We start from the raw sequence: 21,974 nt of genomic DNA on the forward strand, positions 1-21,974 counted from the left end.
CGTAAATCCATTATTAGCTATATAGACCAGAAACCTTCACCAGAAACCTTTTTTCTGATCTTTTTGTTGGAAGGAAAATCCATCTGGTTCAGTTCCAAGCAGGGAGAAAGGCACTGGAAACAAAATGGAGGATGGAGGCTGATTGGAAAGAAAGGTTCTCTTTATTGATGAAGCAGCACCACCAACCACATGTTTCTGGGCAGCTGACAAAATGGAGTTGAGAGTGGGTGGGTTTTATACCTTCTTTGGGCTTTGTATTTCAGCTTCCTGTTCCTGTGCAAGAGCATCTCCTTTAATATTCTATTGGCTGTTGTCAGATTCCTATGGGGTTATGGCGTCTATAGGCAAAATGCAAATCCTAGTGCTTGTCTGAGCTAATTTTGTCAACCTTTTGTTTGTTGCTTATCTGAGTTTCTGTCTTGACCCAGTCTTTCTGAATGGATTTGCCAAATCTGAGTTTCTAAAAGCTGGCCTCCTCAGTTTCTGCTTTGGAGCAGGGAAACGGGCTGGTTTCTGCCTCCCTTTAAGATTTTTTATTTCTCCTTGAGGGGAAATATTTTATCCTGCCTTTTTAATATTTCCCAAAATATTTCATTCTTCCTTACATTTTGAAATACATGCAAATCAGTTAATGAGTTTATTTTAATTCTGAAGCACTGCTCCAGTGGTGAAATCTAAAATTTGTTACTACCAGTTCTGTGGGCGTGGCTTAGTGGGAGGGTGTAATGTGACTGGGTGGGCGTGGCCAATTTTTTTTTTTTACTTTTAAAATCATTTTTTTACAACCTCTTCGCCGGAGAGGTTGTAAAAAAATGCTTTCAAAAGGCTCTGACAATCCCAGCTGAGTTGCCTGATCGTCAGAGGCATTTAAAAGAAAAAAAGTCTCTGCCGATCAGGCAACTCAGCTTGGATCGTCAGAGGTATTTAAAAGAAAAAAAAAGGGTTTTTTTTTCTTTTAAAAGCCTTTGATGATCCCAGCTGAGCCGCACAATCATCAGAGGCTTTTTTTTTTTTTTTACTTTTAAAAGCATTTTTTCGGCCAAAGAGGTTGTCAAAAAAAATGCTTCTAAAAGTAAAAAAAAAAAAAAGCCTCTGATGATTGTGCAGCTCAGCTGGGCATGGGGTGGGGGTGGGGCAGGGATTTTTGCTACCGGTTCTCCGAACCACCCGCCTCCATCGCTACTGGATTGGGTAATCCGGTCCAAACCAGGAGCATTTCACTCCTGCACTGCTCCAATTGCTTATCATTCCAGTCCTATTGATGAATTTGCTTAAGGACAAATGAACCTACTTAGAATGATAATATTTTTATCCAAGTCAAGTTTGGTCACTTCCATTTCACCTTTTGTGGAAAATATGTGTGCAAGTAGCACATGTATACACACACACACACACACACACAAATTGTATGTGTGTGCCTGTATACACCTATAAATGCACCTGTACATATAATCCATAAATTCATTATTTTTGAACAACTTGCAATTGGATAGATTTGTAACCTGCTACATGTTACAAAGCCTCATCAAAGACAAAAACCATCTCTTGAAGAAAAAAGATTTCCCTGCTCACAGATGTAAAAAGAATGACAAAATAGGCAATCACTAGAACATCTGCCTGTCTAAATTTGTAGTTATTGTGTAAAGGAAATTTTAATTGATGGACTTCATCCCTATGCTTATATAAGGTTTATAGAAGGAATTATTTGACTAAAAGAAGCAAAACCACTATAACAAGGGTCTCCAACCTTGGCAACTTTAAGACTTGTGGACTTCAACTCCCAGAGTTCCTCAGCCAGCAAAGCTGGGAGTTAAAGTCCACAAGTCTGAAAGTTGCCAAGGTTGGAGACCTCTGCACTATAACAACATTTTCTAAGTAAGGTTGAGCAAATGTGAAAGCAATTTAATATGCACTGATGATCTTATTTACACAAGTGATAGTCAAAGGATGGTTCAACAGCTCAGAAACAGGGTGAAGTGGGGAAGAGTCCTTTGTGTCCTGGGACCTCGTAAAAATATCCCCTCCACCAGTTGCTTTTTACATTTTAAACCAAGCTTATATTAGAAAGTCAAACTAAATGAAAAGATTATTATGGGTGAAACAGAAAACCAAATTTAGATGTAAAGAAAGAGTGATTATATAGGAAAGAACCAACAGGTTTTAGATGCAGAAGAAAATATGTTTAATAACCTTCATTTCAACTTAGTATTAAGATTTAGTATTAAGAATTGAATTAAGAATTAAGAATAAAATAGTATTAAGATTCCTTGACTTTAGAACTTATTTTTTGATTGTAATTATCTAAGATAATTATGTAGTCACTTATAATAATAATGTCCTGAAAGCTCACCCTTCATCTTGCAATTAATTTTAACAGTGTTTAATCATTAATCAAGATCTATGGTTAGAATGCAGTATTGCAGACTAACTCTGCCTATAGCAAAAAGATCGATCCTGACCAGCTCAAGGTTGACTCAGCCTTCCATCCTTCCAAGACTGGTAAAAAGAGGACCCAGATTGTTAACAGCAACATGCTGACATTGTAAAGCTCTCAGAGAATGCTAAAAAGCACTATATAAAACTGTACAGACCATAAGTCTAAGTGTTATTGCTATTGCTATTCTTCCTCTTTGTAAATTTTTAACGTTTATACACTGTTTTTATATTTTAACATTTTAAAGTCCTTCTCTGAGATAGATGGCCTGTAAGAAATATTTTTTTAAAAAATAAATAAATATAAATATTAACAGTCAGAAAGTATGTGTATACTTTTCCCACACAGGCATTAATAGAGAGTGAGGGACTGGGATTCTAGGACTTGTTAGTACAATTTCACATATATTGCTTTTCCTGTTGTGAATCTCCATCTTTATTGCATATGTCCAAGGTGGGATCTTGCTCTCCAATCTTCACATGAAGAATTGCTATAGTGCATGAAGGGGACTATTGATATATATATAAATATATTGAGGAAAAACAGCATGGTTAGCAGATGATCAGAAAAGAGTTTAACAATGAAAAAGGTATATCCCATATGTTCTAATATTCAGTACAATGATTAAAAGTGCTTTGTAAGTCCATAAAATCAATCTACAAATCAACTTTCTTTAAAAATGCCTATTCCTTGCTATACAATTCCAGATGGTGTAGTATAGTTTTGGTTTTTTTAAAAGTGAAATAGATTAGAAAGCAAGAATATGGAAGGGAGATTTTATGACCTTTGAAGGGGAGAGGAGGGGGGAGAGAGAGAGGGAGGGAGGGAGAGAGGGAGAGAGGGGGGGAGACAAAATCATTTACTAATTTGATGCATTATGTACAGCAATCCTCAGATCTGTTTAGAAAAAGAGTCATTCAAATGATATTCTTCACATAAGGAAAGACTTATTCATATCAATCCTATCAGCCACATGGTACTCACTCTTAGTGAACATGTACTATAGCACATCATATTTCCAGAATAATCCTTAGGTAGTTCTCTACTATTGGAAAGAACCATTCAAACCTAATTTATAAAAGATGATCAATACTAATGAATCTCAAGCAAACAACTCCAGTCCTGAAAAAAATCAATGTTATGTTTTGCTTTGCCTGCAAGCACGCATTTGTCATGAATTTGACTGCCATTAAATGCCAGTAGAGAATTGAAAATGAAATGTGGACATTGGAAAGCAAACAGTACCAATTTAAACAAGGAAAGGAGATTGAGATAAAATGTTTATTTTATCTTAGGGCTGTGCTATCATTTCATCTCCTCCATAGCCTCTTCAAACACATCTTAGAACGGAGCTAGGCTAAAAAGTTAATTATATAAAAATAGAGATTAATGAACATAAGTAAAATAGGCTTTTGTTGACCTCCAAAAAGAACAATTTTTGTATTCTTCACTTAGTTTTATATTTGGCAAAAGCAGTACAGTATCTCTGGTAATCAGACTATCCACATGTTTGAGTGGGCTTATTGGATCTAAATTCTAATTAGTTCCTTTATGTAACTAAAAATAATAGTTCGGAATAGAAGTAATGTGCTTATAGAGCTCAACCTAGCAATTTTAATGTCTTTTTTTGTTAAGGCAGAAGAGTGGCTTTTCTTTCATTTGGGAGATGGCAGTGATTAAATTGTAAGGGGGGAGGGCGAGAGCAAAACCTATCTGTGAATACTTTGAATAAAAACTCATTACTTTTCTTTGAAAGATATTTTTCTGCAAGCAGGAGCAGCATCTGGCTTTGAGTAGTGGGAGGCTGCTACAGAATTTCCCCATCTAGTCCATCTTGCTATCTCCTGTCCTAGGAAATAGGAAGAAATTTCCTGACAGTGAGAACAATTAATCAGTGGAATGGCTTGCCTTCAGAAGTTGTGGGTGCTCCATCACTGGAGGTTTTAAGAAGAGATTGGACTGCCATTTGCCTGAAATAGTATAGGGCAGGAGTGTCAAACTGGCGGCCTGTGGGCCGGATGCGTCACGTGCAGGCCACGCCCACCCTAGCTCCGGAAAAGGGAAAAACGTCGCGATATGTCACGTGACGACAACATGACACCGCGAGTTTGACAGCCATGGTATAGGGTCCCCTGTGTGAGCAGGGGGTTGGACTAGAGGATCCCTGTTAAGGAATAACCCTTGAGTAGCAAGGGTGTGCACATGAAAGCGGTTGAGAGTAGTTATGAATAAGCACAGTCACCACACAGATACACTGAGTCGTGTTATAGTTTACACAGTCTAATAAACAAAGTCTTCATACCAGTCGTATTAATCATAAACAGTAAACAGTTCTTCTAGAGTTGCAGACAGTAAGACAGTAAATCAGATAGAGATATCAGAGAGCAAGAACAACAGAGAGAACAAGCCATGTTTCTAGCTCCCTCTTAAGGACATTGGCAATAGAGCTAGCCAATCAGTACACAGTATGATGCAATACAGTAGTCTTAAAGCTACACAATAGAATACAATATAATGCAAACATACATTGATGGTTTATATATTGCCAACCCAACAAGTTAGGTAATAGTCATATTCCTAACAATCCCTAATGTCCCTTCCAAGTCTGTTTTTCTGTTAGGTCCCTCTCAGCTTTACCAAAACATTGAGCTCCAAAATTGAGCATAGAAGTAGATATCTTTGTGCTGGAAAAGAAGATGGTAGTTGCTGCAAAATCTCATAAAATGTCAAAGGAGAAAAAGCGATACCAGAATGCTTAAGAGGATCGTTCACAATTGTTCCCCATTCCTGGCATTAAAAACAAAAAAGATACATGTTAGTCAGGATTTCATGTAGTCAGGGAGACTTTATAGAGATTTTCAATCATGGACTCTACAGGAGGCTGATATCAAAGAAATCATTTATTTATTGGTTCTGTATATTTCGCCTTCCCTTCCACCAGGCTCTCAATTCAAAATTCAAAGCAATTTTAAAAGGCCAAAGAGTTACATGAAGTCCAAGAAAGTCTGTCTGAAGAAGAAAGTTGCATAGGGATTATTAAAGAATTACTTGCATAGGGATTATTCTTTATACTATTTATGTTGTTTGTATTTTTTCTCATGGATTGCACCAGTGAGGCTAAAACCAATTTCGTTGTATACATGATGTACAATGACAATAAAGGCTATACTATACTATACTACACTAAAGTCTAAGTCAGGGGTCTCCAACCTTGGCAACTTTAAGCCTTGTGGACTTCAACTCCCAGAATTCCTCAGCCAGTAAAGCTGAGAGCTGAGCCAGCTGAGCCAGCAAATTCTGGGAGTTGAAGTCTACAAGTCTTAAAGTTGCCAAGGTTGTAGACCACTGATAGGTTTAAAAAATTTTTACTACCGGTTTTGTGGGTGTGGCTTGGTAGGCGTGGTAGGGGAAGGATACTGTAAAATCTCCATTCCCACCCCATTCCAAGGGAAGGATACTGCAAAATCCCCATTTCCTCCCGATCAGCTGGGATTCGGGAGGCAGAGAATAGATGAGGGCGGGGCCAGTCAGAATTTTTACTACTGGTTCTCTGAACTACTCAAAATTTCTGCTACTGGTTCTCCAGAACTGGTCAGAACCTGTTGAAACCCACCTCTGTTGGAGACCCCTGGTCTAAGTCATTTCCTGAAGGCAGAAAGAGCGAGAAATAAATACAAGTCCAGAGGGAATATATTTCTTAACTTTGAAGCAATGTAAGAAAGAGATCCTTCAAGCCCAGGTTGAATTCAATCCATTGATGATTTTTTTTTAAAAAAAAAACATCCTTTTTTGTGTACCTGTATACGTGCACACACTATCTAAATAGAAGCAACTTACCAGGTTTTATGACCATCGATGTGACACATCCTTTCTTTTTCTTTTTTCTATTTTTCAGCTGGGCTGCTGGAATCCTGGCACTGGTCTGAATGGGTCACTAACAGATAGAAGACTGGAAAATAACATGCGGGGAGTAGTTCTTCGTGTAGTCACTGTGTTGGTAAGTGGAATTACATTTAAAAAAAACATTTATAGATATAGATCCATTGGAGCTATAGAAATCATCAGTTCAGAAATCATGTGGGGGTTTCCTTAAATCTCCAAAGTGAATGTGAAAAAAGGACCAGGACAAAGTGAAAAGAAAGACTAGGGGTGACATGATAGCAGTGTTCCAATATTTGAGGATTTGCCACAAAGAAGAGGTGGACAACTTATTTTCCAAAGCATCAGAAGGCAAGACAATGGATGGAAACTAATCAAGGAGAGAAGCAACCTAGAATTAAAGAGAAACTTCCTAACAGTGAGAACAATTAATCAGTGGAATGGCTTGCCTTCAGAAGTTGTGGGTGCTACATCACCGGATGCTTTTAAGAAGAGTCTGGACAACCACTATACCTGGAAGGTATGTTGTATAAAGGGTTGAACTAGAAGACCACCAAGGTCCCTTCCAACTCTGTTAACCTGTTATAATTAATTCTCCAAAACAAAATGAAGAAGCATCCTGGGCCCATTAAATCAGGCTGGGTGTTTGTGAATCAGTTTGCTTATTTGGAATGATTCGAATAAGATTCCAAAAATCAGCACACTCGTCTTCCCTCTAACTACTTTTGTTGGGTTCTCTGGTTTCCTAAAATAGTTTGTTGATTAAGGGTGTCTGAAGAATTAAGGTAACACAAAACAGAACTGTAATCAAATATGTGTGGCCTTTCCGTAGAGCAGAGGTGTCAAACTCAAGGGCCATGGGCCAGTTTCCAGCCCGCGATGTGGTTGGATCTGGCCCTTAGGATCGTCCTGAAAATGTAAGGGGCTGACCGACATTGCTTTGTCCCAGTCTACCCAATGCGTGGGAGCGGGGCATATACAGGCACCATGTGTGCATTGCATTTTGGGGCAGAGGTGAAATGCTCCCAGTTCAGACGGGTTTGGGCATTCCGGTAGCGATTGTGGCAGGTGGTTCGGAGAACCGGTAGCAATGGCGGCGCGAGGCTTCGCCTACCTGCCCGGGTGTCATTACTTCCTGGTTTTAACCAGGAAGTAATGTGTTTCTTACCCTCTGTGCAAGAAGGCTTTGCGCATGTGCAAAGGGTGTGTGTGTGCATGTGATGCATGCGAGCAAAGGTTTTGTGCATGTGCAGAGGGTGTGCGCGTGCATGTGATGTGGTGCTTGCACTTCCGAACCGATAAGGAAGATAAGTAGATTTCACCCCTGTTTTGGGGGTTCAGATACGTGCTTTCAGCACTCGGTCTGGAAAAGGTTAGCCATCGCTATTCTAGAATGTCCTTGAAAGAGCTTTGGATTATTACTAAAGGCAAGTATTATACTTTTGACCATGTAGTCAGCAGCAGTTGAATTAGCATTTCCATTAAGCATGAGGTGCATCAGATTAAAGTGACAAGCTAGCTGTTCCTTTGTGCAATTCTTTCCAGGATTCAAAATGTTCTTCCTGTCATTATGTTTTTTTTTAGTGAACCTTTCCCTATTCTCAGTCTAAGCCATTTAATAAATGTCTTATCTTGACAATTCTGCTGCTACCAAGAAGAAAGGCCCGGTAGTTTACATTTCTAAAATATGTACAGGTAAGCAGAAAAAGGTTGAACATTCACATCAATATGATAGGTGAATTTTCAGCATTCCTCCCATACTAGGGATGGGCTGCTTCTTTTTGACCGAGAAACACATTTCCTCAAGAGTCAAAGCTAAATTAGCAAAATCCTAAAATCATATTATGGACACTTACAATAAAACATAAGTGAAAGTTAGTCACCATGGAAATGAGATGTGTGAGGAAAGCTACTGGAGTGACTAGCAGAGATAAAATCAGAAATGAGATAGTAAGAGAAAGAATTGGCATAGAACCAGTGGTGGGATTTGGCCCGGTTCAGGCAAACCGGTTGTTAAATTGCTGGCTGGCCCCACCCCTCCCCGCCCTGTCCCTTCCAGGAGTCTCCACGCGCCCCGTTTTTGCTCCCAGGAGGCTGAAGAGAGGCCTACTAGGCCCAAAACAGGGCACGGGAGGGCGCAGCACGGGGCCCCCTGCACCTCATTTTTGCTCCCATGAGGCTGCAGGAAGGCCTACTAGACCCAAAATGGTGTATAAAGGGGCCCCCTCTTAGCCTATTTTTTTTCTCAGGAGGCTGCAGAGAGGCCTACTAGGCTCAAAATGGGGGGCAGGGGGGGCGGCACAGGCCCCCCCATGGCCCGTTTTTTCTCCTAGGAGGCTGCAGGGAGGCCTACATGGGGTGCAGGTGTGGGTGGGTGTGCCTCCCCACAGCCTGAGTTTGCTCCCAGAGGGGTGCAGGAGGCCAAGTGCTACCCCCTGGCCATGCCCACCATGGCTACCAGCCGGTCATTAGGGCAGATAACCTGTTGTTAAACTATTTGAATCCCAGCACTGCATACAACCAATTTTAAAACTACATACAAAAACAGCAAATAAAGTGCTTTGCTCACTTGGAGACGATGTCTTGGGATTTCATATCATACAAGGCATATGCAAAAAGAGGAGAAGGTCAAAGAAACACAAGGCAGACTCAGAAGAAGATGGAAAGAAACATCAAAGATACACTACAAGAACATCAAATAACAATGGTTAAGACTGCCCGAAGAGCAAGAACCAGAACTTTGTATTTCCCTCAATATCTGAAGGGGTAGAAGAGAAAGTGGAACAGGAAAGAAGAGGAAAGAAGAAGGAGGAGGTTGCTTCCTGATAGCAGGTCCAAAATGCTTTGTACTAGTCCAGTTGTTTTTTGAACAGGTGGGCTTACTTCCAAAACATGGAAGGGCCTTGTCCATGCAGGGCCTTGAAGTGATCTGATAAACAGAAAAGCGGATGCTTTGCAGAATGCCAGATTTCAATTTATATTCATGTTTAATTAAAGGAATATTTTAAAATTTAGTCGTACAATTTAGAAACCGTGGAGCTTCCGAGGGAGATACACAAAGCTTTATGTTGCCTCCTACAGTAGAATTACAGTGAATCAGAACTCAAATAAGTATCATTGCATGGACTCACATTTGTTCCTTGCTGCATGTGTATCTCCTTTTCTTCCCTGTTTCAAAATGTAAGCTTATTAGATCATAAATTGTTGCATTAACAACAGCGCTTAGACTTATACACTGCTCTATACAGCACCCTTGGAGCAGTTTACAATGTCAGCATATTGCCCTCAACAATCTGAGTCCTCATTTTACCAACCTCAGAAAGATGGAAGGCTGAGTCAACCTTGAGCCCATCAGGATCAAACTCCAGACTGTGGGCAGAATTAGCCTGCAATACTGCATTTTAACCACCAGGGCTCTCATGCTTTGATATCCATTTAAGAGTCATGTTTCCATGGGGCCATTTATGAACAAATAAGAGCATTAGTCATTATTATAGTGACACTTTTGTAAATTGCAGAGTATCAATGTAAAAGGTCTTCTGCAGTCATGGCATAAGCCTAAAATTGAAAATCAGGCTTGTCAGATGTTACATCTTTTCTATCCTGCTCTACGGAGCAGGGAGTTGGTCTCTGACAGAAAGCCACTTGAGGAGACTAAAAGCATTTTTTTTTAAATTTGATTTATATGCCGCCCTTCTCCGGAGACTCAGGGCGGCTTACAATGCGTTAAGCAATAGCCTTCATACTTTTGCATATTTATACAAAGTCAGTTTATTGCCCCCACAACTGGGTCCTCAATTTACCTACCTTAGAAAGGATGGAAGGCTGAGTCAACCTTGAGCCTGGCGAGATTCAAACCTGCAGTAATTGCAGACAGCTGGTCTTAATAACAGGGTGCTTTAGACCACTGTACTACCAAGGCTCTGTTTGAAATGTAGATTTACAGATGGCTGTTATGTATAAGCTGGGTTGACAAAATCAGAAATGAGGAGATGATAAGCTGCCTGGGAAAGCCAAGGGAAATAATCAAAATCATAAAAAAGCGAAAGTTAGAATATTTTGGACATGTGATGCGACACCCGGAAAAATATGACATCCTTCACTTAATCCTTAATCCAGGGAAAAATTGAAGGCAAATGAGGTCCAGGCAGAAGAAGAACATCATGGTTTCAAAATCTAAGGGACTGGTTTGGACAAAACTCAGCAGCACTTTTTCATGAGGCTGTTGATAAAAATAGGATTGCCAACATGATCGCCAACATCCGATGACGGATATGGCACAAGAAGAAGAATATAAAATTTGGTGGGGAGGGGAAGGGAATGATGCTACTAACCAATCAGCCTATGACATGAGAAAAAACCTATTTTTAAAAAAGCATTTGAGCATTATGTTAAGATTTATTGAGAACCTTTAGCTGACTAAAGTAAAGAAATGGCAAGGCACCAGATATTTTACTCATCACTTTTCATTGCTTGTTCTTATTTATATTTGTCTGAGAAGAAAAAGCATCAGGATGGACAACCTTTAAAAAAAAAACTATGAAGATTACCTCCCCCCACCCTTCAAAATGTTACTAATTTACAGCATCCCTGATAAATGGCCTCATTTTATTTCTGGGTGAATAAAATCGTCATGAGGATTAATGCATGACAGAAGTGCTTCACTATTTGCTATTCTTTCTAGCCATACCAGGCCTTGGATTGGAAGCTGCCACTAAATATGAAATACATTCCCTGAGATTTCTGGGAGGCTGTCATTTGTAATTTAAAACAGATAACATGCAGTAAGTAATAGAGGTTGTGAAATGCTCGACATGGCTAAAAATAATATCTCAGGTAGTTCAGTATCTAAACAGAAGGAATTGCTTCCAGTGAAACTATTAGCTGGAGCTAAACTTTCCTGAGGTCACTGTTCACCTTGACAAGGTAGCTGTGAGCCAATGTGGTCCACAATAATCTAGGAAACAAGGACTAGGTGTTCATTTAAATTTAGAATGGAGACATTCTCCCCGTTTTAATTTAAATTTGTAACATTAGCTCCAGTTTAAGAGAGATCAACTGCTGCATAGTCTCTTCTATTTTTTTTAACAACCCTGTAGTGTAATCCCTTGCATTGGAGTGGAGTCAGGGGGACTGAATGGACCTGAGTATTTACAGTCCAGATGCCCTTCCTGATGCCTACACAGAGCTCACAGCAGATATATCTGCGGCTACCTAGGATCGAACTCACAGCCTCCAGTGAGGCAAGAACTCTACCTCTAGGCCACCACACTACTCGCACGGTCTCTTCTATACTGGAGAGAAAACGATTTCACTGTGTGATGTGATCTGCATGGGAATAAGGCTTCTTTAAAAAATTAATTTAAAGAGCGATAAGATGACAGAAACTATGACCCAATCAAAGAAATATTTAATCCATGTCGTAGAGGATTTTAGTTTTGCTTTAACAGGTAGCTGCGCCTAGGCAACCTTGGCTGATCATGGAAGCTAAGCAGGATCGGTCACATTGGAATAGGAGACCTCTGAGAAATTCCAGGGCTGCTCTCTAGTCTAGAAAGTTAACAAACAAATTACCTCTCCTACCTCACAGAAAACCCACATAAGTAAAACACTGTCAAGAAGTCAGGTCTATGGTATAAAAGGATATCAGAGTTTCTTCCAAAATCAAATCCAGAAGCACACACAGATAACTGATAGCTGGATAGCTGGATTCAATAACTTCTTTATATACATCATAACAGATGAAGTATTTACAATACCAATAGTTGATTTGAGTAGAAGTTACATGCAGAACACAAGGCAGGAAAGAACAATTAGTTTCATTTCAGCAGAGCAGATCAGCAGACAAGTTCACACACACTGGTTTCAGTTTCATTTCTCTTTACAGACTCAGAAGCTGCAGACTAAGACATGCCCTGGCTTTAGTCTGTCGCAGCTCCCAATTGGCTGATTTAGTTGCTATGTCTATTCATTGGCTGACCTTGCTACCATGTCTCTGCTAATTCATGAATAATCTGACAAAGGAAATTTTTATTACTAAGGATTTAATTTTTTTTCCTAAGGATTTTAATGTGTTAGTAGGCAAAAGCTGGAGAAAGAAGACTAAAAGTATTTGAGAGAAATGGTTTTCTTTTGCTTTTTAATAGAATCAATTTATGATTCAAAGTATGAAAAAAATTATCCACCATCAGAGCCTCAGCCTAGATCAGTAGGTCATTGAATCTACCTCCAACACAGGAAGATGTGAGCTTCAAAAAAGAGCATTATCTCCTTATGGGTTAGGAGAATTGTAATCTCAATCAGAGTGGAAGGTGACACTATTAGGAACTGAATTTTGCCAGCTTTGGGAAATTTCGGGCTTCTCATCTTTACCAAGATCATAAGAATTATTATTTTTAAGATACATTTCCTCAGCAGATCATAAGAAATTTCTGCCAATTTCAAGTATCTGCAAGTATGTTTGTTTGTTTTTTAAGTGTCTTTCCTGTGTCTTTAAAGAGTTTGGCAGCCTTTAGAAGAAAGACTGCTACATCTCCTATTATTCTTTGGTCATAATCTGAACCTGAAGTACAAGACAGTTTGAGATAGAGCACTGAGGGGCCAAGTGTTTATTGATATAGACATCTATGGATGTATCTTTCTGTTGTGGCCCATCAGCGGCCTGTGCAGATTGTAGCTGATTCCAACAACAAGGAGGCTGGTGTGGTGCTACGCCAGCAGCCTGTGCAGCTGGCGCTCGAGTCGGACAGTGAGGAGGCTGGAGAAGATGTGGTGCCAGAGGCAGGGATTCAGCCAGGGCCTTCAGAACTTCCAGAAGCTCCTTTAAGTGAAGAGGACAAAGAGGAGGAGCCTCTTCTCAATGCATGGGCGCGCAGAGCTGCCAAAAGGCAGGAGTGGCTCCTCAGGAGGAGGTCTCTTCAAGAGTAAGGCTTGGGGCTAACTGGCCACTCCCTTAGCCTATTTAAGGAGGAACGCCGATTGCAGCAAGCTGTAGGGAACAATTTTAGTTCACTGTCCTTCACATCTAGATTCTCTGCAAAATTGCTTCTGGGCTTTCTGCCAACCCCAGTAAGACTGTGATTACCTTATTTTAGGATTCTTGTAGGCTGTTAAGAAAGTTTATTAACAGCCTTTGTTTGAAAAAGACTGAGTTATTTGAGTAAAATAAGCTTTGTATAGATTTTATGTGTGCTGCGTTCTTTGGGGTCTGTAGGTGGGGCAGAACACTTTCTGTGGCAGGGGTGTCAAACTCAATTTCATTGAGGGCCTCATCAGGGTTGTGTTTGACCTTGGGGGGATGAGGTGGGCATGGACAGCTCAAAGTCACTCGTGTCGGGGTTGCCTGGGGTGTCCCGAGCACTCTGCCCAGCGAAAACAGTCTCCTCAGCTCAGTTTTGGGCTGCGATGGCCTCCTGCAGCCTTCCCAAGCTACATTTTCACTGGCAGAGGCACTGCAGGCCAGTCCTTTGCTGTTTCCAAGGCGGCCCCACAGGCCAGATCTAAGTACCCCAAGGGCCGAATCTGGCCCCAGGCCTTGAATTTGATACCCCTGCTTTAGGGCATGAAAGTAGAATTAATAAGAGTACATTGTCTTTTAATAAAAGTTGTTCTCAGTGATTTCATTCACCAACTGCTTTAACTTGTAGCATAATACTCTCCATAACTTTATGATGCATTGCTTCTGACGGGTTTTCATTGACAAGTTATTGGAATGCAGTTCAAAATCTTTATGTTGTTTTATTTTTCTGTAGCTCATTATATGATCAGTCATTTTCTTTTAAATATTGTTTTCTTAACCATGGCTAGCAAGCTTCCAGAAGGAGAATATTAAATGTTTCGATTCAATTCTGGCCATTGATTGATAGTCAGCGTCATGATAATACATTTTGCTTTCAATTAAAAATAGCAAGCTCTAATGCCATTCTTTGTCCCAGTGTAAATGAAAGGAAAAGATGGTCAATTAAGCAACCAAGGAAAGAAAGTATCAGTATCTCTTTATTCTTTCCGAAAACGTATGGCAGAGAAATTCAGTATGATTAATGCTAAGACTAAAACTTTTGAGGGATCAGAAGAAGTCTGTGCGATATAGATACGGAATCTTCCACATTTGTATCACGATTTGCGCAGATGTTATGATTTCTGCTGCTGTGTTAAAATGCAGGTGAATTAATGGAATAATACTGTTAAGTAGGTACCCAAAGGCTTGTATTATTTACATTTATGTCTTCACTATCTCTGGGCTAGTCTAGTCATGAAGCAGAATGAGGTCTGACAATGCAGTGTCATTTTAAACAGGACCAGCTGCAGGGGTGAAATCTACTTACCCTCCTTACTGGTTCGGAAGTGCACGCATCGCATCACATGCGTACGCAGACCTTCTGCACATGCGCAAAACCTTCTTCACATGCGCAGAAGGTAAAAAACACATTACTTCCTGGTTAAAATCAGGAAGTAATGACACCTGGGTGGGTGGGCGGAGCTTTGCTCTGCCATCGCTACCAGATCGCTGAACCACCGGCCAAGATCGCTACCAGATGGGGTGATCCGGTCCGATCCGGGAGCATTTCACCCCTGACCAGCTGTGAGTCCTAGCTCTCACATAAACAAAAATAAGAACACCTGATCACAGCTCTGTCTTTTACTCAGGCAAGAAACGGGGCTTCCAAAAGGACCAAGATGATCATTACATTGTACTCCTCAAGAGAGAGAGAGAAGGGCAAAATTTAATTTAATTTAATTTAATTTAATTTCCAATTTATATACCGCCCTTCTCCCTGAGGACTCAGGGCGGTGTACAGCCAAGATAAAAAACATAGAATACAAATATTAAAACATTTAAAAATATATATAAATTTTGGCCCAAAAGTTAAAAAAATCACAGACTAATTAAAAGAATTTCTTCTTAAGCCAACCCGGCTTGCTGAAAAAGATGGGTTTTCAGGGAACGACGGAAGGCATTGAGGTCATGGATTCTCCTTATCTCCGGGGGCAACTGATTCCAGAGGGTGGGAGCCCCCACAGAGAAGGCCCTCCCCCTGGGGGCCACCAGCCTACATTGTTTGGCTGATGGCACCCTGAGGAGGCCCTCTCTGTGGGAGCGCACGGGTCGATGGGAGGAAATTTGACTCTTGATTTTTCTATAAATAGAACTTGCATTTGATACATGTCAGATGCTAGAATCCTTTCATAATGATCAATAATATTTTGACACTAAATCTAAGCTCCTCAGTTTTTGTTGTTGTTGTTGTTTGACTTTTAATGACCCCATAATCCCTTGCATTGGGGTGGAGTCAAGGCAACTGAATGGAGCTGAGTGTTTACTGGCCGGATGCCCTTCCTGTTGCCAATGAGGAGTTCACAGCAGATATATTCTTATTGTGCCCAAAAAGAGAAATATCTGCCTCTACCTAGAATTGAACTCACAACCTCCTGATTGTGAGGCGAGAGCTCTACCTCTAGGCCACCGCACCTCTCATCTAAGCTCCTCTGCTCTTCTAAATATTTCTAAGTTTGTTTGGCTTGGATTGAGGTTTGGTTTTGTTCTAATTTTGCATTGCTAGCTGACCAAAGTCTAACATCACTCCTACCATTAGGCAAAACTATAGACTGCTCAGGCAGGAGATATGTATGTGCCACCTTGCCTGCCTTACAGCTTCTAAGTTAGTCTGTGTCTTCAGATGCGGTAGATACTACTCCATCATTAGCAATGAAGTGGGAACCATCAGACTAGCCCAGGGGTGTCAAACTTGCATCGTCACGGTGCTATCACATGACGTATTGCAACTTTTCCCCCTTCGCTAAACCGGGTGTGGGCATGGCCAGCGCGTGACGCATCCATCCTGCAGGCCGTGAGTTTGACAGCCCTGGCCTAGCCAAACAGTTTTGTTACTGATTATCTTGTTCTTTATATACAGTAGGAAACTGCCTTGGACAATTGTAAGCCTGAACATCTAAGATCAGAACTAGCAGCTGCCATTTATAATTTGTCTGCTATAAAACCATTGGGTAATTTTATACTGGCCGGCAACTTTGGCAGAATGGAAAATTACATTACCTGCAGAGTTCAGTTTAATGGATTAAAATATCAATATTAAGATATATTCTGGTTTGGTCAGAAAAATCTAAGAGGTTGAGCCATTTTGTATGCTCTGTGAATGCTAGCAGTCTGGCTAATTATTTGACCTTGCTGTTTCTTTCAACAGGAGAGTAAAAGGTCATGAGTTTGCAATCAAACCTTCAGAAGTTCTTGAGACCTCTGTAGATTCTATCTTATATTTCCCACCGATCACCACCTCTTTCTCTGCTTTCATTTTGATTTTGCAGACCCACCAGAAGGTGTCTTGATTTTTAAAAGAAGATTCATTGTAAAATGAATAAAATAGGCAGTTCTTCTTAAAAAAAAAAAAATTTGCATGTGCTACATTATATAGTGAGATGCATATACTCTATAGATCTAGATACCGACACAATGTGTAAAGCCAAATTTGAGAAGGCAGTCTGTTGTATGAATATTATTTGTTTATGAACAACTTCAAAACAGGAGCTCTCTCTTCTTTTGTTATTTTACTAAAGTGGAAGTAGTCCTTCAAATAAAGGATTCCTTTGAATCACAATAGATTATCCTCAGTAAAGTAAGAGAGAATCGTGTTTCCAATGGAAAAGAGGGCTTTAAAAACTATTGTCATTAAAGTAATAGGGTCCTTAGTTATATCGTAGCTAAATTTTGGATCTTGGGGCTTAGACGATACTTAGCAACGCATACTGGGTGTTTTACAATAGAGTGATATGATGTCCAAGATTAAGGAGAAGTTTATTTCATTTCCATTGGATGGTTTTAGTAGTTAAGAAGAGCCGACAATTTCTTTCTTCTAGTGGGATTATATTTCAACACCTGTATCAAGTATAGGCACTGAATGTTCTAAGCAACAGGTTCCATCAGCCCAGCCAGAATGGTCAGTGACACAGAACTCTTAAAGCTTAAGTCTGGAACATTCTGGAAGGCCTTATTTTGTCTGTCCTGGTGTATACAAATAAGAGAGTGTACCACGTTTCTCATTTACAACATCAGGGCAATTGTCAGTTTGGAAAGGGCATTCTCTAGAGATCTGTATAAAAAGGTAAAGGTTCCCCTCGCGCATATGTGCTAGTCGTTCCCACCTCTAGGGGGCAGTGGTCATCTCCGTTTCAAAGCCAAAGAGCCAGCGCTGTCCGAAGACGTCTCCGTGGTCATGTGGCTAGCATGACTAAATGCCAAAGGCACACGGAACGCTGTTACCTTCCCACCAAAGGTGGTCCCTATTTTTCTACTTGCATTTTTTACGTGCTTTCGAACTGCTAGGTTGGCAGAAGCTGGGACAAGGAACAGGAGCTCACCCCATTATGCGGCATTAGGGATTCGAACCGCTGAACTGCCGACGAGCTCAGCGTCTTAGCTACTCAGAAACAAGCCTAGATGTTAAAAAACTCAGGACCCGTATAACTTTCTAATTAGGTCACCTGAATAAAATGGAAAGGAGTTTAAAGACCATTTTTTTTCTTGTAGAAAATGTATTTGGAAATGTCAACACAAACTTTCCAAATGGCTAATAAATAATGAAGTAAAATTGAATCGCCAAAATGCACTCGTGAGTAAAGAAAAGTAGCACCACAATAAAAACACATTGAGATTCAGCAATTTCAATAAAAGTGACCAATTAAAAACATCAGAAAAGATTTAATGCACAGACAATTTTATGAGATGCCAGACGGGCATTTTCATTTGATTTCATTTTATTATCAGACTATCCTCTTTAATGTGGGTATTTCAAATGTGGGATGCTACAGCTGAGAAATCCTTTTTTAGACCCTATTTAACTACTGTTAAAAATGGGAGGAATGTCAATAGGAGTCTGGAATATTGACCGTAATATCCATGCATTTTTATGCAGGAATGCAATATTTCAAACATTCTAGTCCTCAAAAAAGATGTTCTTGAAAAAGCCAATGTAAACCCAAGAAATCCTGGACCCAAGCTTAACTTCTGGTGACTTTATGGACACATTCATTATTTTTCCTGGTAATAATAAATGAGCAGTTTGTCCTTGCATTTTTCACATGTTTTTTTCAAATACTCTACAGCTCTGGGATTACTTGCTGGTCTCCTGTCCAATTACTATGCACACCTGTTCCTGCTGAGCTTTTTCTAGATCAGCCATGGTTGGCTAAGTGCTGCCACCTCTGTGATTAAGCTGTTTAAAAAATAATAAACCATGCTTTCAGTTTTACTAGAAACAAATTTTCACCTGAAATTTTATGACAATGAAGGGAGAAGTTAGCCCCACTTAGCAGTGTTTTAACCTACATTTCTGAGCAGACTTCAGAAACATCCCTACAAGTAGCATGATTTGAATTTGGAATGACACAGATCTAAGATATTTATGTCACTCTAAGAAGAACTACAAATCATGGTGAGATTGTGAAAATTATCATAGTGCTTTGATTTAATTTTCTCTATTCCATTTAGAGAATGTACATGTAGGCCAATTGGTTAACTTCCACTCAAATCACCCCTCCATCGCAGAACCAAAGAGTAGCTAGAGAGTGTGTCCTCATTTGTCTCCAGTTTAATCTCCTCTCTTCTGTATCTGTGCAATGATGCAACAAATATAATACGCTGTTTCCCCAAAAATAAGACCTCCTCTGATAATAAGCCCAATTGGGCTTTTGAGCACATGCGCTAAAATAGCCCAACCCCCCCCGAAAATAAGACCTCCCCAAAAATATTTAAACACATGCGCAGCTGGTCCCCGCCATTTCCTCTGGTTAAGGCTAAGGAGACTGAGCTGGAAATCAGGTAAGACGGCAAGAGGAGCCCCATCTTGCTCCACATGCCCCCAAATAATAAGGCCTCCCCGAAAATAAGGCCAAGCGCTTATTTCAGGGTTCAAAAAAATATAAGACAGGGTCTTATTTTCAATGAACCATGGCAGTAATAGCAATAACACTTAGACTTATATGGTGCTTATCACTTTATGGTGCTTTACAGCCCTCTCTAAGCGGTTTTACAGAGTCAGCATATTGCCCCCAACAATTTGGGTCCTCATTTTACCCACCTTGGAAGGCTGAGTCAACCTTGAGCCTGGTGAAATTTGAACTACTAAATTGGAGGCAGCCAGCAGGCAGCAGAAGTAGCCTGCAGTACTGCACTCTAACTACTGTGCCTCCGTGGCTCATTTAAAATAATGATATTTTAAACCACAGTTTGATCAGTTGCAGGTGCCAGACAGTTTGCAGTGGACAAAGCAAAATAAAAGACAATCTCTGGGATATTTTGGAACAAAATAAATTTAAATTTAAACACAAATTACTTGTGTGTCTAATCACACTTGGACAAATAGTGTACTTTTCTTTTTTCTTTTCTTATTTCAGTATAAAATACTCCTTTAAAAATGCTGCTCTGAGCCTCTATGGATGTGTATGTTACCTTGTTTCCTGATATAGGGCTATGAAAACACAACTTTTCTGGTTCCTCAGTGGAATGTAAAAGTTGAAGTCAGCCAAAAATCTTTTCTACTCATTCTCTGTAACCCAACAAGAATATCAGTGAAGCTAAGTTTCCTAACTGAATGTGTACTCAAGAGCACCAATGGATCAGGAGATTATTGTGTTTGGGAAATTTTATGGAGATCTGCCACTCAATTTTTGCTATTGATTGACTTTTTAAAATTCTTCCTATCATACATGGTATGATACATACATTATCAGGAGACGCCTACTTTTTATCTTCATCATTGTCAAGCATGTGAGATAATGAAATAGCTACCCTTTAGCACTAGAAGGAAAATAGAAAATACTTTCAGTTGATCAGAATCTACTATTTGTGAGAGCTGTCCACTTTAACAGGTACAAAATGATGACACAATGGTGTGTTACAAATGGTCTTGAGCCAATTTTCATTCAAAGATTAAGTACTTCAAGAAAGGTTTCCTCAGAGTACTTCGATGTTATCAATATCATAATGGGTTCATTAGTGCCATCCTTTCTTTAGTTATTTGTTTATTTTATGAAAAGCAGCATTAGTAAACTAATGAAACTAAGTCTCACTTCTTCTGAAACTCTTGTAGAAATAATCTTCGCCCTGACTTTCTGAGGGCCCTACAGAAACAAGCTATGGATTTGGGTTCTCTAGACAAAAAGCTGTAAAGACTATGTTGCCTGACCGTGGAGGGCACAATATGGAAGGTTACATGGTCTGAGATAAATCTCAACAAGATGGCTTTATATCAGGATCTAAGGCCACCTATGGATGTTGGAAGCTTTGCAAGACCAGATTAACAGGGGTGGTATTCACTTACCTTCCCTACCGGTTCGCAAATGTGAGCGCGAGCACGCTTGTTTCGCTCGGACACGCCTCATCCATGCGCTTGCTTTGCTCGAACGCGCCTCATCCACCCAATGTGCACGGCCTTCCATGCATACGCTTTGCTCGCACGCGTGGCTTACACGCATGCATGCGGTTAAAAAACGTGACTAAATAGGATGGCATAGAGCCGGGGTAGGTGGGCGGATGCACTCACGATTTTTGCTACCAGTTCAAGCAAACCAGTCTGAACCAGTGAATACCACCTCTGCAGATGAATAGCTACTCCATCTCAGACTGTTATTACCCTTGGATACTCTTTTCAAGCCTCATAGTTGATAAAATATGTTAGTTATAGAACCATTATCTTCTGGATTTGAGAAAACTGGGGAAGAAGCTTATAAGTTAAAGCTCAGGTAGTAAAGAAAAATGTGCAGGATGTTTTCCAAATTGGCATGACCTGAGATATTTATAATTCTCTGCACGAATTCAGTGGTCACTAATGTAATTCTCTTAATCATTTGCAGAAAATCAAGGAAAAAATGCTAAGGCAAATACATAGGTATATTGTGACATAAGAGTTGACTTCAGCTGATAGAGGGAGGGAGGGAGGGAGGGAGAGAGAGAGGAAGGAAGGAAGGAAGGAAGAAAGGAAGGAAGGAAGGAAGGAAGGAAGGAAGGAAGGAAGGAAGGAAGGAAGGAAGGAAGGAAGGAAGGAAGGAGTCAATCTATTCTCCAAAGCACCTGAAGGCTAGACAAGAAGCAATGGATTGCTTCTCAAGAGGAGAACCAACCTACAACTAAGGATAAATTTCCTGACAGAACAATTAATCAGAGGAACCAGTTGTCTCCAGAAGTTGTAAATGCTCCAACACTGGAGATTTTTAAGAAGAGATTGGAAAACCATTTGTCTAAAATGGTATGGGATTTCCTGCTTGAGCAGGGGGTTAGATTAAAAGATCTTCCAACACTGTTATTCTGTTATTCTGTTTAAGAAAGAAAGGAAGGAAGGAAGGAAGGAAGGAAGGAAGGAAGGAAGGAAGGAAGGAAGGAAGGAAGGAAGGAAGGAAGGAAGTTTATGTCTGGTTTCTCATTTATGTGTATAAAATTTTACAGAATAACTCTTGTTACTGCATCCTAACTTGAGAAACTTTTTCCAGAATTGTTCTTTCCTTTTTTTCTGAATTTACCCTTCATTTCTAACTATGGACAGATTGTGTGAGAGCCTTAAGATATGGATTTTTCAATAGAGATATTTGGTCATTACAGAAATGACCACATTAATGAGCATTCTTTGCAAGTTTCCAAGCACAAAAAAATTCT

At 40.1% G+C, this 21,974-nt stretch overlaps 1 protein-coding gene across 2 annotated transcripts in view; it reads left to right on the forward strand.

Annotated features, from left to right (window-relative positions):
* Positions 1-21,974, forward strand: part of GRID2 (glutamate ionotropic receptor delta type subunit 2) — a 1,144,662-nt gene that overhangs the window by 871,982 nt on the left and 250,706 nt on the right. For both annotated transcript variants that reach the window (XM_034440485.3, XM_060686953.2), the window contains exon 9: positions 6,330-6,431. In XM_034440485.3, coding sequence (XP_034296376.1) covers positions 6,330-6,431 — 102 coding nt within the window. The remainder of the gene's footprint in view (positions 1-6,329; positions 6,432-21,974) is intronic.

This window comes from Pantherophis guttatus, chromosome 8 (genome assembly GCF_059756535.1).
Source record: "Pantherophis guttatus breed Tessera chromosome 8, ASM5975653v1, whole genome shotgun sequence".
Lineage (NCBI taxonomy): Eukaryota > Metazoa > Chordata > Lepidosauria > Squamata > Colubridae > Pantherophis > Pantherophis guttatus.